The following is a 13,777-nucleotide window of genomic DNA, read 5'->3' on the forward strand; positions in this document are numbered from 1 at the left end:
AACATTGACATTAACAGAACAATCCACTGTGAGACACCAATGTGTCCCTGAGCAAGACACTTAACCCCTAGTTGCTCCAGAGGCGTGCGACCTCTGACATATATAGCAATTGTAAGTCGCTTTGGATAAAAGCGTCAGCTAAATGAATAAATGTAAATGTAAACAAAATAAATTAAATAATATTTCCTTCACCCCAAATTAAATTAGGATTTTTCAGACTATTTCTATGACAATTAAATGCAATGTTCACTTAAATCAACATTACTGTAATTATTTTCTTAATAAATTAAGTATTTCCTTCTGATTACTCTTATATAAAAATAAAATAAAGAATACTAATTCGTAACAAGCACCATTTTCACTAAAACTCTCATTACCACAAGGAAAGAAAATGTTATTCGTTATATGTTATATATTTAAATATTATTTTACACAATTTTTACTTGCATGGTCATTAATGCAAGAAAATATTATACTAATTACTCTAAAGCTAAAGAAAAAGTTGTATATTAATGAAATATATTTAAAATAATATTTAAATGACAATTAAGCATAATTTTCCCTCAAGTTCCTATTACCATCATGCAAAAAAAAAAAAAAAAGCTGATTATTATTTATTTATTTTTAAATGAATGAATTTCTGTAAAACAAATCACTGTAGTTCACTAATATGAATATATCACCACATCTTCCTTCCGCAGATCAATTGTTGGTCGCCGCTTCTGTTTCATAGTCGGGACGCTTTACCTCTACAGGTGCATCACCATGTACATTACTACTCTTCCTGTGCCTGGCATGCACTTCAAATGCTCTCCGAAGGTAACAACCAAATAATCTCACTTTCTTTTCCTTTTCTCATATTATTTGTTATGTTGTTTTAACGTACTAACTTCATAATCAGCACAACTAACTTGCTAGGCATCTGCTACATGCCCCCCCCCCCCCCCCCCCCCCCCCCCTTAAATATCTGAAATAAAAGTCCATGCTACTCATGCCTAATTTTCCAAGACTATATTCCAGTTTTAGTGAGAAACAACCTGCAATTTAAGTCATTATTGATTGAAAATCTTGATGTCAGTAGTACTATTCACATATATAAGAACAGCTGTGAAAACATTAGACGAAACCAATACAAGTATGTGTGTGTTTTCTTTGCTGTGTGCTGTGATTCTTGTTGATGGGTATAATTATGTTATGATTTATTTTTTGATCCGGTGAATATTCTTGATGAGTTACACGAGTAAAAAAGACCATGTTATTTTCCTAGCTCTTGTAATGAGCAATACTGTATGATGCTTCACTTGTAGGGAAGATTACAAAATGTTAGAATTTAATATTTCGTTTTTTATGTATTTTCATCCCAGAACCTTTCAGTTCATTCTCTGTTGCAGGATGGGTCAGTCGGCCATCTATGTTTTGAACAGTTGATGTAAAGAATTTGTGACTGTTCTATAAATGTCCTCAGAGCAGAGGTCATGAAGGGACACATTTCACACTGAACGGAGAAGCCGTTCATGGAAAATGTGAAGTATGCTATTTTCATCTGTTTTTAATATACTCTGGGAACCCATTTATATTGAGGAAGACACAGGGGGATAGAGCATTGGAAATATGTTGATAGGATGTTGATACTTTTTCAATGTGTGAGAAGAACTAAAGTTTACTAAAAAATAAATAAAAATCATAGTGTGATTTTTGGTGAATTGTATTGAATCCAATTAGAAATCCAGTTTTAGCACAAGCCACTGATCAATTAACTCTGTCCCTGCCATTTAGGGAAATTTCCGGCTTTCAGTGTTTTCACTGTTATACGGTAGGGGGGCGCTATGACATCTTCTGAAAGAGTACTGAATCTCCTGATCAAAACACAGGCATAAAGAAGCAGAAACGAGCGATAGCATATGTAAGCAGATGCATATGTAAAATAACGTGATCATCAACATTAAACAGCATATTAATCAAAACTGCCTAATGTTACTGAATGAAATGTCGATCCAGGACGAGCTTTGTGAAGCTTTGGGGGGTGTTGATGGACTCGATCTTCTCCATCAACTTACTCAATCTACTTTTTGCTGAAAATTTTGCTTTTTTTAATAAATTTTTTTTATTTTTTAAAATCAGGGGCTCTGTTCTTTCTTTTGATATATTGCATGTTCATATATTCATACAACAAAATATTCTGGGGGCCATGAAAATATCAATCAAAGATGCTTGCGGTGGCTGGTAACTTAAAAAAAAAAAAAAAAAAACAGGGAAAGAGTTAAAATATGCAACGTTTTACATTTTTAAAGTTTATTTAAAGTGCAGCCTCACAAACTTTTGAAGAGTTTTGGTGTGAAAAACAAACAAAAAAACGTACATTTTCCCCACCAGTGGGCCTCTTTCTGGACTTTATGAATCTTAAAGCACAGACTGCACCCACCGGAACAAAGAGCATTATTATTGTGAAATGAAATGATTGTTAGAGTGTTTCTGCTCTAGGGTTGCTATGGTGCCTTGTCCACTGGTGATCCTTGTGCAACTGTGTGTGTGACTCAATGTCGCGGATGGGATGTCGTGAACACACACTAGCTACACAAGACAGGAAATCCACACCACGGGACGTGCAGGAAACATTTATTATCAAGCCCAGCAACTTGTTCACTCTCGTTAGAACCTGCTTTCCTGTTGCATTTGCTAAAAGAAAGCCTATAAATGGCAAGAACTTTGCTTTCTAGCCATTGTTGCTTTTATGTTGCGCCTCAAAGGGGTTATTGTTGTTTTTGACATGAACATGCTGAGTTTGTAGAAACAAATAAGGTCAAGCGGTGAATGAAAATGGATTAAAGAATTCTGGGAGAATAACATCATGCTAATGCTTGTTTGTTGTGTCTGGCAGCTGTATGGCGACTGGGAATCTCGGATACGGCGGGTGATGAAATTGATCGCAGGAGGGGGTCTGACCATCACAGGCTCCCATAACTTGTGTGGAGACTACTTGTACAGTGGCCATACTGTCATGCTCACCCTCACTTATCTCTTCATGAAGGAGTGTGAGTAGATGATTTGGGACAACACTGCCCCCTAGTGGACAGTTTAAGCGCATGTTTTGATTATACAGTGGTACCATGCAAACTTAAAAATGTATGAAGGGTACTGCATTACATTACAAATTAAATCAAACTGATTTGACACTTTTCAAGCCAAATATTCACTAAAACAAGTTTATTTTGTAAGTGGAATATCTTTAAATGCCTATAATGCATTCAAAATAATAAGGTCTGTTTGGAGCAGATGGAACATAAGCTTATAAAGCAAGTGTAACTTAATATTTGTCAACTAAAATATTACATCTGATTAGTAACTTCTTTTAAATGAGTAAATGCATAGCATTTCAAAGTTATATCCATCATGTCATTACTACATTTTCACCCTTTTTTATTGTTCAGATATTATTTGAAAGTTCACATTTTATGAGCTTTTATCAATACTCATGATAAATTTGATTTGAATATATCAATATGTGAAATTTAAAAGAACATGTAATCTGAGAATTACCAGTATTCCATTGAAATCAACAATTTTTTTAAAATTCCTTTGAACTCTTTGAAATTCCTTGAAATTTATGAAACATACATATTCTTTTGTGTTTAAATCTTTTTATTTGGTATTTAAGCAGAACATCATTTGTAATTACACTTTTTTTTTAAATGCAAACAAATGAAACACATCCTAACAAATATGCATGAAAAAAAGACATAGGGGTAATAATAATTGAACAGAAAATCTTTAAATAAATTTTTAAAAGTTAGAAAAAAAACCCCAACTAACCAGACAGAAAACACATCAACCTCCACCCAAAAATCAACCTAAAAGTGCAATCCAGTGTTAAAAGCAGGTAATAAAGGCATGACAAACTTGCTTCAAGCTTGCAGAAAATAAATAAAAGGGGACCAAACGTTTTCAAATAACAAAATCTGGTCTTTTAGGGTGTACCTAATTCAGCGATTAACCCATATGAAACAAACCAATGTCTCAAAAATTCTTCAGAATCTACATATTTAATGTAGGATCTGGTTCAAAACGCATATCCAAAGTATCTGAAAAAACCTGGAAAATTTGTTCCAAAAACGAAACATCCATATTCTTTTTCTAACAAAACAACATCAATATTACTCTAAGATATTTTTAAACAAAAAAATATAGCCTTTTCATTGTTCTTTCACTTTAAGGTGAAAATGATTATACATTTTTTTTCATGCTGCAATTGTTCATCAATAGGCATTCATATGCATTGTTTATCAACAATATTCAGTCCCAAAACCGTGTGTGAAATATATGGAAAAGAGGCTGGGTCAAAATGGATCCACACAAAAGGTGTAAAAATGGTTAAATCTCTTAAAAAAGCCTTTTAAACAATCAAAAATTTAAATTATGCAAAAAATTATTATTATAATTTTTTTTTACGTATGTATCTCTTTTGGGTCAAAATGGACCCAAAATGCATTAGGAATAAATCAGTATCGGTATTCAAAATGTAGACGACAATGTGTTGTGACACTGTGGTCGTCAAACGTCAGTGGATCATGTGGATCATGTTGATAGTTAATGTGATAAATTACACTTTTGGTTATGTAATTCTTCACTGTACTGGAGGACTAAAAAAATCAATCTCTATTATAACACCCCCTAACTTTCTTGCACCTCACAGATTCTCCTAGAAGGTTCTGGTGGTACCACTGGGGCTGCTGGACATTGTGTGCAATAGGAGTGTTCTGTATTCTTCTTGCTCATGACCACTACACGATTGATGTTGTTGTGGCCTACTTCATCACCACACGTCTCTTCTGGTGGTATCACACTATGGCTAACCAACAAGTGCGTTTGTCTGTTTCGACGTCGTCAACATTTCCATTCAGAGCCCTATATTGTATTTTAACCTCTAACCATCTGCATCTGTTTTAGGCTCTCAAAGAGACATCCCAGACCAACTTTTTCACCCATGTGTGGTGGTACAGATTTTTCCAGTACCTGGAAAACAATGTTCCTGCCGTCGTCCCCCGCAGCTTCCAGAAGCCCTTCTCGTGGCGATCGCTGCAGTGGGGTCACGTGAAGTACACGCGGATAGATTCAGACTGACGGACGTGCAATTTTGGAAGTTGTTCTCCAAAACATGTGCCCAAAGTGCCGGAACAAGCCTGACATTGTAGCCAATCCCTTTAACTAACAGACTAGTCATCCAAAGCTTCTCAATCCTCTGTGACGTCCTCACAGGATTGATTTTTGGATGTAAAACTTATCAAGTATGGGGCTAAGAACAATGGAGAAGAAACCATGGTCAGGGATAAGCAAGTGGCTTGCGATGGCCTGTAACATCATCTTACATCAATAAAAAATGAGCAAGGAAGCTAAACGAGAAGTTATTTATTTTCCCGAATAACTTGACAGTGTCTCCAAGTATCTTTGCCCCTGTTTACAGGCACAAAGCCATTTTCTCAAGATATTTTTGTTAACTCAAGCAATTTATTGACACATTAAATATTGCAAGTCTGAGCAACATAAATCATTTTTGTAAAGCCTTACATTTTTCTATTCGTTTGCTACAACAACATGTGCTGTCAGAGAAGGTTTATATGAATATAATTTGTATTTTTTCAACTAATTCTTTGTGGGGGTTTTTACTTCATAAGACATATATTGTTTGGATAATCTAATGCTCCTCCTCAGTGCCTTAATAGTTCAGAGGGAACGTTGTTCTGGCCGTCAACTGCAATGTATTTATGTTCATTCAAAGACAATTTCAGTATTTTGGACTATATTCAGGGTGGTCGTGCTGTTACCACCCTTTGCGAACCACATATGCTTGAAACAGAACTCACCTCGTCACCCGAATGTAACAATCCTGCTCGGTTTGAAAGAGTATTTCCATGACGGTGTCAGCAAAGCTAATTTGGTTGTCCATAATAATTTCTCTGATGTTGTTTTCGGAAAGTATTTATTAATGTCTTTGTATCATATTTTGTCAGACAGCTGGTGCTTTATGGCTCTTACTGAACTCCAGGTCTCTGGAGGTTGTTCTGGGTTTGAATGACAAGAACGATGTGACCCCAATCCATTTTTTCCGAAAGCCAGAACAAATGTTCTGTCCCATTGACCACCTTATTCAACAAGCTGCTATTGTGATGTAATAGTAGGAGATGTTCGTCCATTGACAAACAAATAAATTACAAATATTAGCACAAAAACTGCTTTGTATGATTCTTTTATTTTTGTGACTGTGTGAATATATAGACAGAATTGTCGAAATCATCAATGTGTCTCATGATCTTCAACTTTAAAGGATTATGCTTAATGCTTGAAATTAGTTTGGTAGAAAATTATAAGTTGTTCCTTGGAATGGGACACTCAAAAATAAAACTTAAAGGGGTCTCTATTATGCCCTTTTACGAATATCAGTTTTTGGGGTGTACTAGAATATGTTTTCATACTTGATTGTTCAAATACGCATTATTTTTAACATATTTTACATTATTACAGCTCCTCTCTCCCCAGTCTGCTTCCTTTTCGATGAAGCCCCTCCTTCCGAAATGTGCTTTGTTTTATTTAGCCTGCCCAGTGTGTTGTGTTCGGGAAATGTCAGGTGTTTGGTGTTTTAAGCCCCCAACGGCGCCTTCCAGGCAGCGAGGGGATGGGTAGGTTTAAGGTTGAGGGTAGGGTTAGCTGCCTCTAAGGAGCCAATGGGTGCTTAAAACACGCCCCTTCATAACCGCGGCGTGAGCTCTACTCCGATGTAGATATTAACCATGGCATCAATTTCAAACCATTTCAAGCCCGATTCAGACCCTGACAATGTTAACGAACAAGAAGAGTGTGCTGAACGGATTTCAAGCAAGGATTTCACAGGATGTTTCAGCGTGGTATGTTTTTTTGTAATTTTCTTACAGATATGATGTTATCCTCCATTTAATCATTTGTTGGAAAACTATGGTAATACAAGCAGTAATCGATTACAAAAACATGGATAATTTTCCTAAGGGGTGGTGAACAGCCTTACAAAAACAAGAGCTTACAAAAGCTACAGAAACACTCCATCAATACTGTAATGTTAGTTATCAGGCGAGTGGACATCATGTTTACATCATAGCTATCATAGCATCTACATAAAATGTAACTGGAACTGTTAATAGAAAAAACAACTACAAATAATACATACTTAAAAGTTGTGATCCATAAACATTTTGTCCCATCAAAATGGGAATGACTCAGTCTTTCAGGAGAAGCTTTTGTGCACATAGCCTGCATTGTACTCTCTTCTGAGAGCTGTTCTCCATAAAATATGCAGCGCACAGACAAACGTTGAGGCTATAATGTTCAGGAACAGTGTTACAAATAAGTTTTAACCTCTCTAAGTTCGTCAGCCTTAGGAGATACTTTTTCCGGGGTGTAAAAAACAGTGACAACAACTCTTCCTCTTCTCTAAAGCAGCCCAACATGACCTTAACCCCTTTGTTGCGTGTCACCAGGGCCAGGGTTTATGTAAATTTTAGGGTTTGTGATGTCACCAACCCAGGAAGAAGCTCATTGTAGTCTCGACCAGCCATTTGTTGTAGTCCTTAAAAATCGATATCTGTAAAATAAAATATCTGTCACGGTTTGGGGTTGAGGAGATGAGGCGAGGACTCAAACGGAGAAGAAATAAAGGCTTTTATTAATCAAAAAATAAAACGCAATACAAACAAAACTACTCCGAGGGGAAAGACTTGACTACAGGAATAACACACAAGGGTAAACATATGACAACAAACCAGCACAGGGGTCCGTTCTTCGTACGTTGCTTAAAACATCCGAGATCAAATGAGATATCCAAGATGATATCATCGGCCTAATCATGATCTGGCTAATTAGGTTCTTCGAACACACCTGCCGGTTATGATTAGTACAGCTGGATTGAGTTATCTGAGATGTTCATGTGCTGGTTTAAAATGGGATATGTATCGATAGTAGAAACATTGATCAGCAACGTCTTTTTTGAAGAAACTGCTGCCCATTTATTTTGTGAATACATTTATGGTTGATTTAAGTTATTATATTTAACCCTACTAATGTGACCCACCGTTTTATCCATAACGATATTATTTATTTTTATTACGAAATCCCAAAATTGTCTCTTGAATATGTTGTTAAGTTCTTTATTTTATATCCAAACATTTTCATCCACAAGCAAAAGTGGCTTATTGCTTTATGTTTTCCTCTTTTTCTTGTTGAATTTAACTCTCGTTTTTATAGTTCTCTTACGAGAGGTCTCTCGTACTGCGTAAGATATCTTACGCTAGGGGAAAATCCTTTTTCCGCGAGATATTGAAGCCAAAAATTATCCTTAATTTTGTAATAATGCAAAACGCGTTGCGGCAGCATGCAGACATAGGCGAGGCAGCTCGCGCGCCTATTGGCTGCTCTGCGGCAACTGCAGCAGCCTATCGAGCGAGGCCTGGCGTGACGCCAGACCCAATCAGGGCACTTCGCGCCCGCTGCGTCACGTCCCGCCGAAATGGGCGTGGTCTAGGCCTATAAATACCGCTCGCAGGCAGCTATTATCTGATTTTTCATCCTTCAAGCGAAGCACACGCATCGCTGGAGCTGGAGAAGAAGCCGCGCCGTCTGAGAGAGAGCACCTTCAGCGGGACGAGTCACTGAAGTCGCTGGCCGCGCCGCCTTCCTGCCTTCCTGCTGCGCTTTCCGGCGCTTATATCCTTTCTGATTACACTGTACTCTATTTGTGTGTGTGTGTCGCCGCCGCGACACACATTCTAAAAGAGCTAGCGTCTTTTTAAAGATGCCTTCCTGCGGCTCGTGCAGAGCCACACTCAGCGACGGGGACCGCCACGTGGTTTGCGTTTCCTGCCTGGGTGAGGAACATGCAGTTCTCGCGCTCGCTGACGGCGGCTGCCCTCCTGCGAGCTGATGGCAATGGCGACTCTGAGGACTCGCCTAGCCTTCTTCACCGAGACTGCTCCCCCGCCCGCCGCGGCGTCGCGCCGTAAAAAGCGCCGTGCCCAGCGGGCCCCGGAACCCTCCCTCAGCCGCCAAAGCTCGCCGGTTCGCCCGCTTGCTTCCCCGGCTTCGTCAGCCTCGCTTCCTGACGGACAGCGGCCGCCGTCTGCCGCCGCTTCCGTTGACATCGTGGATGAGGAAGCCCTGCTGGGAGAGGATGATTCCTGCTCTATCCTGGCGTCAGGCAGTGAGGATTGGGCGGGCTCTGAGGACCCCACGCCCCCTGCCCACACGTCGTCAGGCAAGAGAGCGTCCATCGAGACGGAGCTCATGCGAGTACTCGCACAGGCCGCGGCGAGCCTCGGCCTCGAGTGGTCTTCGCCTGAGCAGCCCGCTCACAACCGGCTGGATGGATTTTTCCTGCCTGGGGAGCGCGCTTCGCCTGCGTCCAGACCGGCGCCTTTTCTTCCTGAGTTACACGAAGAAGTCGCCAAGTCCTGGAACGCCCCCTATTCGGCTAGAGTGCGTCCTGCTGTTTCTTTGGCATTCTCCGCTGTTGACGATGCCAAGAACAAAGGATACCTTTCGCTGCCGCCGGTCGAAGAGGCGATAGCGGCCCACTTATGCCCGCCCTCCGCTGGACGGCGTGCTAAGCCGGCCCTACCCTCTAAAGCTTGCCGCACGACGTCAAGCCTGCTCCGCCGCGCTTTCTCCGCCGCCGGGCAAGCTGCGTCAGCGCTGCACACCATGGCAACGCTTCAGATCTTCCAGGCCGATCTCCTCCGTAAGCTGGATGAGGAAGGACCTGACGCGATCTGCGTGCCGGACTTAAGGAGTGCCACGGACCTCGCTCTCCGTGCTACTAAGTCTGCAGCGCAAGCCATTGGACGGAATATGGCCTCTCTCACCGTGACTGAGAGACATCTTTGGCTGACGCTCTCGGAAATGGCCGAGTCTGAGCGCACCGCGTTCCTCGACGCCCCGCTTTCCGCCACAGGCCTCTTTGGATCCTCCGTCAAGGATTTCGCGGAGAGATTCGCAGAGGTACAAAAAGCGTCACAGGCTATGAAGCACTTCCTCCCGAAGCGCTCCAGCTCTGCAGCAGGCCGTGCGAAACCGTCTGCTCAGAGCTCACAGCCACAGCCACCGTCCACTGCCTCCACTTCACAGCGCCGCCAGGCCCGAAGCGCGAGACCGCGCTCACGCTCATCCGGTTGCCGCCCCGCCGTACGTGGCTCGCGACCTAGGATTACGGTGAAGCCCGAGGCCCCGAAGTCCCCCTCAGCGACGCTGCCATATGTGGAAGAGTGCGGCTTCGCCCCTCCCTCTTCCCGGACTCCCTGTGAGTTCCCTGAGTGATTGTGCACTATATGTACCCCGGGCTTTCGCCCTTGGGTCTTTGGTGTCAGATCTCAGCATGCACGGCGTTTTGCATTGGGTCCCCTAGCGTAAGATATCTTACGCAGTACGAGAGACCTCTCGTAAGAGAACGTACTCGGTTACTAACGTAACCTCGGTTCTCTCTAGAAGAGGGAACGAGTACTGCGTATCTTGCCGTGCATGCACACGCTCTGGTTGCTTCGATGATGAAAAACCAGATAATAGCTGCCTGCGAGCGGTATTTATAGGCCTAGACCACGCCCATTTCGGCGGGACGTGATGCAGCGGGCGCGAAGTGCCCTGATTGGGTCTGGCGTCACGCCAGGCCTCGCTCGATAGGCTGCTGCAGTTGCCGCAGAGCAGCCAATAGGCGCGCGAGCTGCCTCGCCTATGTCTGCATGCTGCCGCAACACGTTTTGCATTATTACAAAATTAAGGATAATTTTTGGCTTCAGTATCTCGCGGAAAAAGGATTTTCCCCTAGCGTAAGATATCTTACGCAGTACTCGTTCCCTCTTCTAGAGAGAACCGAGGTTACGTCAGTAACCGAGTACGATTTGTTCTACATAATAGCACATATTCATCACTCAGATGTGTATTTCATGTTGTGATGTGCTCTTCTGCAATACTTACTGAAGATTTTCCTGTCAGGTGTAAATAGACATTTAAAATAAGCGTCTTTAAGATGTATATGGTTTATGTAAATCCACGTTAGAGAAGTAACTTATGTGTCCTTACTGGAGCTCCCCTGTTAGCTAACGTTATACATAATAAAAAAGTGTTTTTACAGCAAAATCACAACTATACTATACTGTGTAACGTCTTTACACCTTCAACAATTCAACAGTTTACTCCACAGTAGTTCAACACATGCAATTTGAACACAAGGAACCGTGTTTACTCACATTTGAAAGCATCCGCGTCGCCGATCTCTGCGATGTTCGATTATGACGTATCCTCTCGCGTGGCCTCCTGGGATAGAAGAGTATCCATCGGTTGAGCACTCGAAAATCTGGCCGGAAGTAGTAAGCCATCCGGGAACTTCTCGCCTACCGGTACTCTTTTATGATGTTTCGAACGTAGCCTACTGCTTCCTTCACGTACTGTTTTCGCCTCCTTTATAGTAGGAAAGTAGCCATATTCGAACGCATTTAAGTCCGAATCTCGCGATAATTAGTAGCCTGCGTCACCCAGGTAATTCTCGCCTACTCTTTTGGATTCGTACATACTTTTTCGCTCGCCTACTCTTTTTCCCATACTAAATAGTAGGGAAGTATGCGGTTTCGAACGCAGCCATTCTCGAGTTTTGAAAAATACAACAACAAACAGTAATATTGTAAAATATTATAACAATTGAATTTATAATTATATATTAGGCATGTAATGGTTCACAAAATTCACGGTTCGGTTCAATACGATACAGTGGTGACACGGTTCGGTACATTTTCGATACAGCAAAAAGAAAGAAATGCCAGAGAAAGTCCCTTGATATTTTTATATATATATTTATTGATTTTTTTTTATTGATTTTTTTATTGAAACTAACATCATAAAGTATTATCTTTTTTTACTTTGAACAATGATGGAGCTATACTTGACCCATCTTCTGGGGTGTCTTCGTAGCAGCACAAAAACCGCTCCTTATAAAAAAATTCATGTTGACTAATATTGTAGTAGCCTAGTTATAAACAAAGGTTTATTTTATTTTAGTTTTATTTTAAGTTTGCAGGACTCCAGGTTAACATTTGAGGGTAGTAATTTTATAATGTTGAAATAATTCAAAAGCAAAACGATTAAAAAATAAATATTTGAGAGTGGAAATGAATGTCTTTTTTTATTTTTAAATAAGTGTTCTTCGGCAGGACCGAACCGAAAGCCAATAACAGTTCAATACGATATATAATTATAATTTATTTCTGTGATCAAAGCTGAATTTTCAGCATCATTACTCCAGTCTTCAGTGTCACATGATCCTTCAGAAATCATTCTAATATGATATATGAATAATGCTCAAAAAGCATTCATTGTTATTATCAATGTTGAAAACAATTATTTACATTTTTTAGGATTCTTTGATGAATAGTAAAATCTTTTTATTTTTTGTAGAAAGCCTTTCTTTAAAGTGAATTTCGTTTTGTATTAATCGTATCTTAATTTTAATATATATAGGGCAGATTTTTCACGTTGGATATACGCGATCAAATACAGATGTGTTAAACACGATAAGAACACAAATTCTACCTTTATTCGTTAAAACAGTCGGTATTTCCCACAATGATTCTGCTTTGCTATTGGCCCACGTCACGATTACTAAGCGCTGCTATTGGCGGTCACGATTATTAAGTATGTAAGGCGAACGGAATAGAACAGTTAAAGAGATAGTTCACCCAAAAATGAAAATTCTGTCAGTAATTACTCACCCTCATGTTGTTCCAACCCCGTAAGACCTTCGTTCATCTTTGGAACACAAATTAAGATATTTTTGATTAAATCTGAGAGCTGGATCACTCTCCATAGGCTTCTAAGGGTTTGAAACTTGCTGGGCCAGAAAAGTTATTGAACACATCGTTAAAATGGGTGTTCAAAGGAGCCGTTTTATTGGTTGGCGCCTAGCCAATGAAATGGGACTTATATTGTACGCGATGATGTCACGAAACCCGCGTCCTTAGGGACACTGAAATGCTAACATGGCTTTTTTTTTACACATTGTGAATTCAAATTCAGAATACAGGTTTGTGACTATTGTCTGCGAGTGCAAATTTCAACATTCAACTTCAGATTTTTATTTTACAGGTTTTCACATTGGAGCTGTGAGTGTAAATGTTCACGAACAAGTATGAATATTTATTGTTTTTATAAGTTCTCAAATTCACATCTACGTGCTCTCGAGTTTTGCCTTCAAACGTAACTTTGCAGATGTTGTTTATGCTCAAACAGAAACATTACACACTAATAATGTTAAAAAAGTGAAATCATAATCAAGGACCTCTTTAATGGGCAAAAAAATCCCTTTATTTATTAACCAGTTTATTTATAATTCGGCACATTTGGCACTTTGCAAATGTTAATTTTGGACACATGGCATACAAAAAAATGGTTTAATGTGCAGTGTTAAAATAAATTAACTACTCTATTTTTCGCCACAGCAAAAATGGATCTAGTTTTATTTGCTGCATCCCAACAGCACCTCCCAATTTTTGGAATTTCAAAGTGTTAAAGAGACTGAAGCATTCAGAAATGCAGATTTATGTATAGTGGTATGTACGTATGTAGGCAACCACTAAATTTGTTCCATAAATATTTGTATTTTTATCTTTACAGTGAATTAATAAAAAATAAAATAAATTTGGTGACATTTATCATTAACTGACAAATTCCCTCTGTAGTTAAAATTAACATCTTGATGGCATTTGTTATCTCAAGAGTT

General features: G+C 39.9%; 1 protein-coding gene across 3 annotated transcripts in view; it reads left to right on the forward strand.

Annotated features, from left to right (window-relative positions):
* Nucleotides 1-6,224, forward strand: part of sgms1b (sphingomyelin synthase 1b) — a 33,535-nt gene extending 27,311 nt beyond the window's left edge. For all 3 annotated transcript variants that reach the window (XM_082151552.1, XM_082151553.1, XM_082151554.1), the window contains exons 3-6: nucleotides 702-819; nucleotides 2,879-3,032; nucleotides 4,691-4,857; nucleotides 4,945-6,224. In XM_082151552.1, coding sequence (XP_082007678.1) covers nucleotides 702-819; nucleotides 2,879-3,032; nucleotides 4,691-4,857; nucleotides 4,945-5,118 — 613 coding nt within the window. In that variant the 3' untranslated portion in view covers nucleotides 5,119-6,224. The remainder of the gene's footprint in view (nucleotides 1-701; nucleotides 820-2,878; nucleotides 3,033-4,690; nucleotides 4,858-4,944) is intronic.
* The last annotated feature ends 7,553 nt before the right edge of the window (nucleotides 6,225-13,777 follow it).

Source organism: Leuciscus leuciscus, assembly GCF_965113295.1.
Source record: "Leuciscus leuciscus genome assembly, chromosome: 21".
Classification (NCBI taxonomy): domain Eukaryota; kingdom Metazoa; phylum Chordata; class Actinopteri; order Cypriniformes; family Leuciscidae; genus Leuciscus; species Leuciscus leuciscus.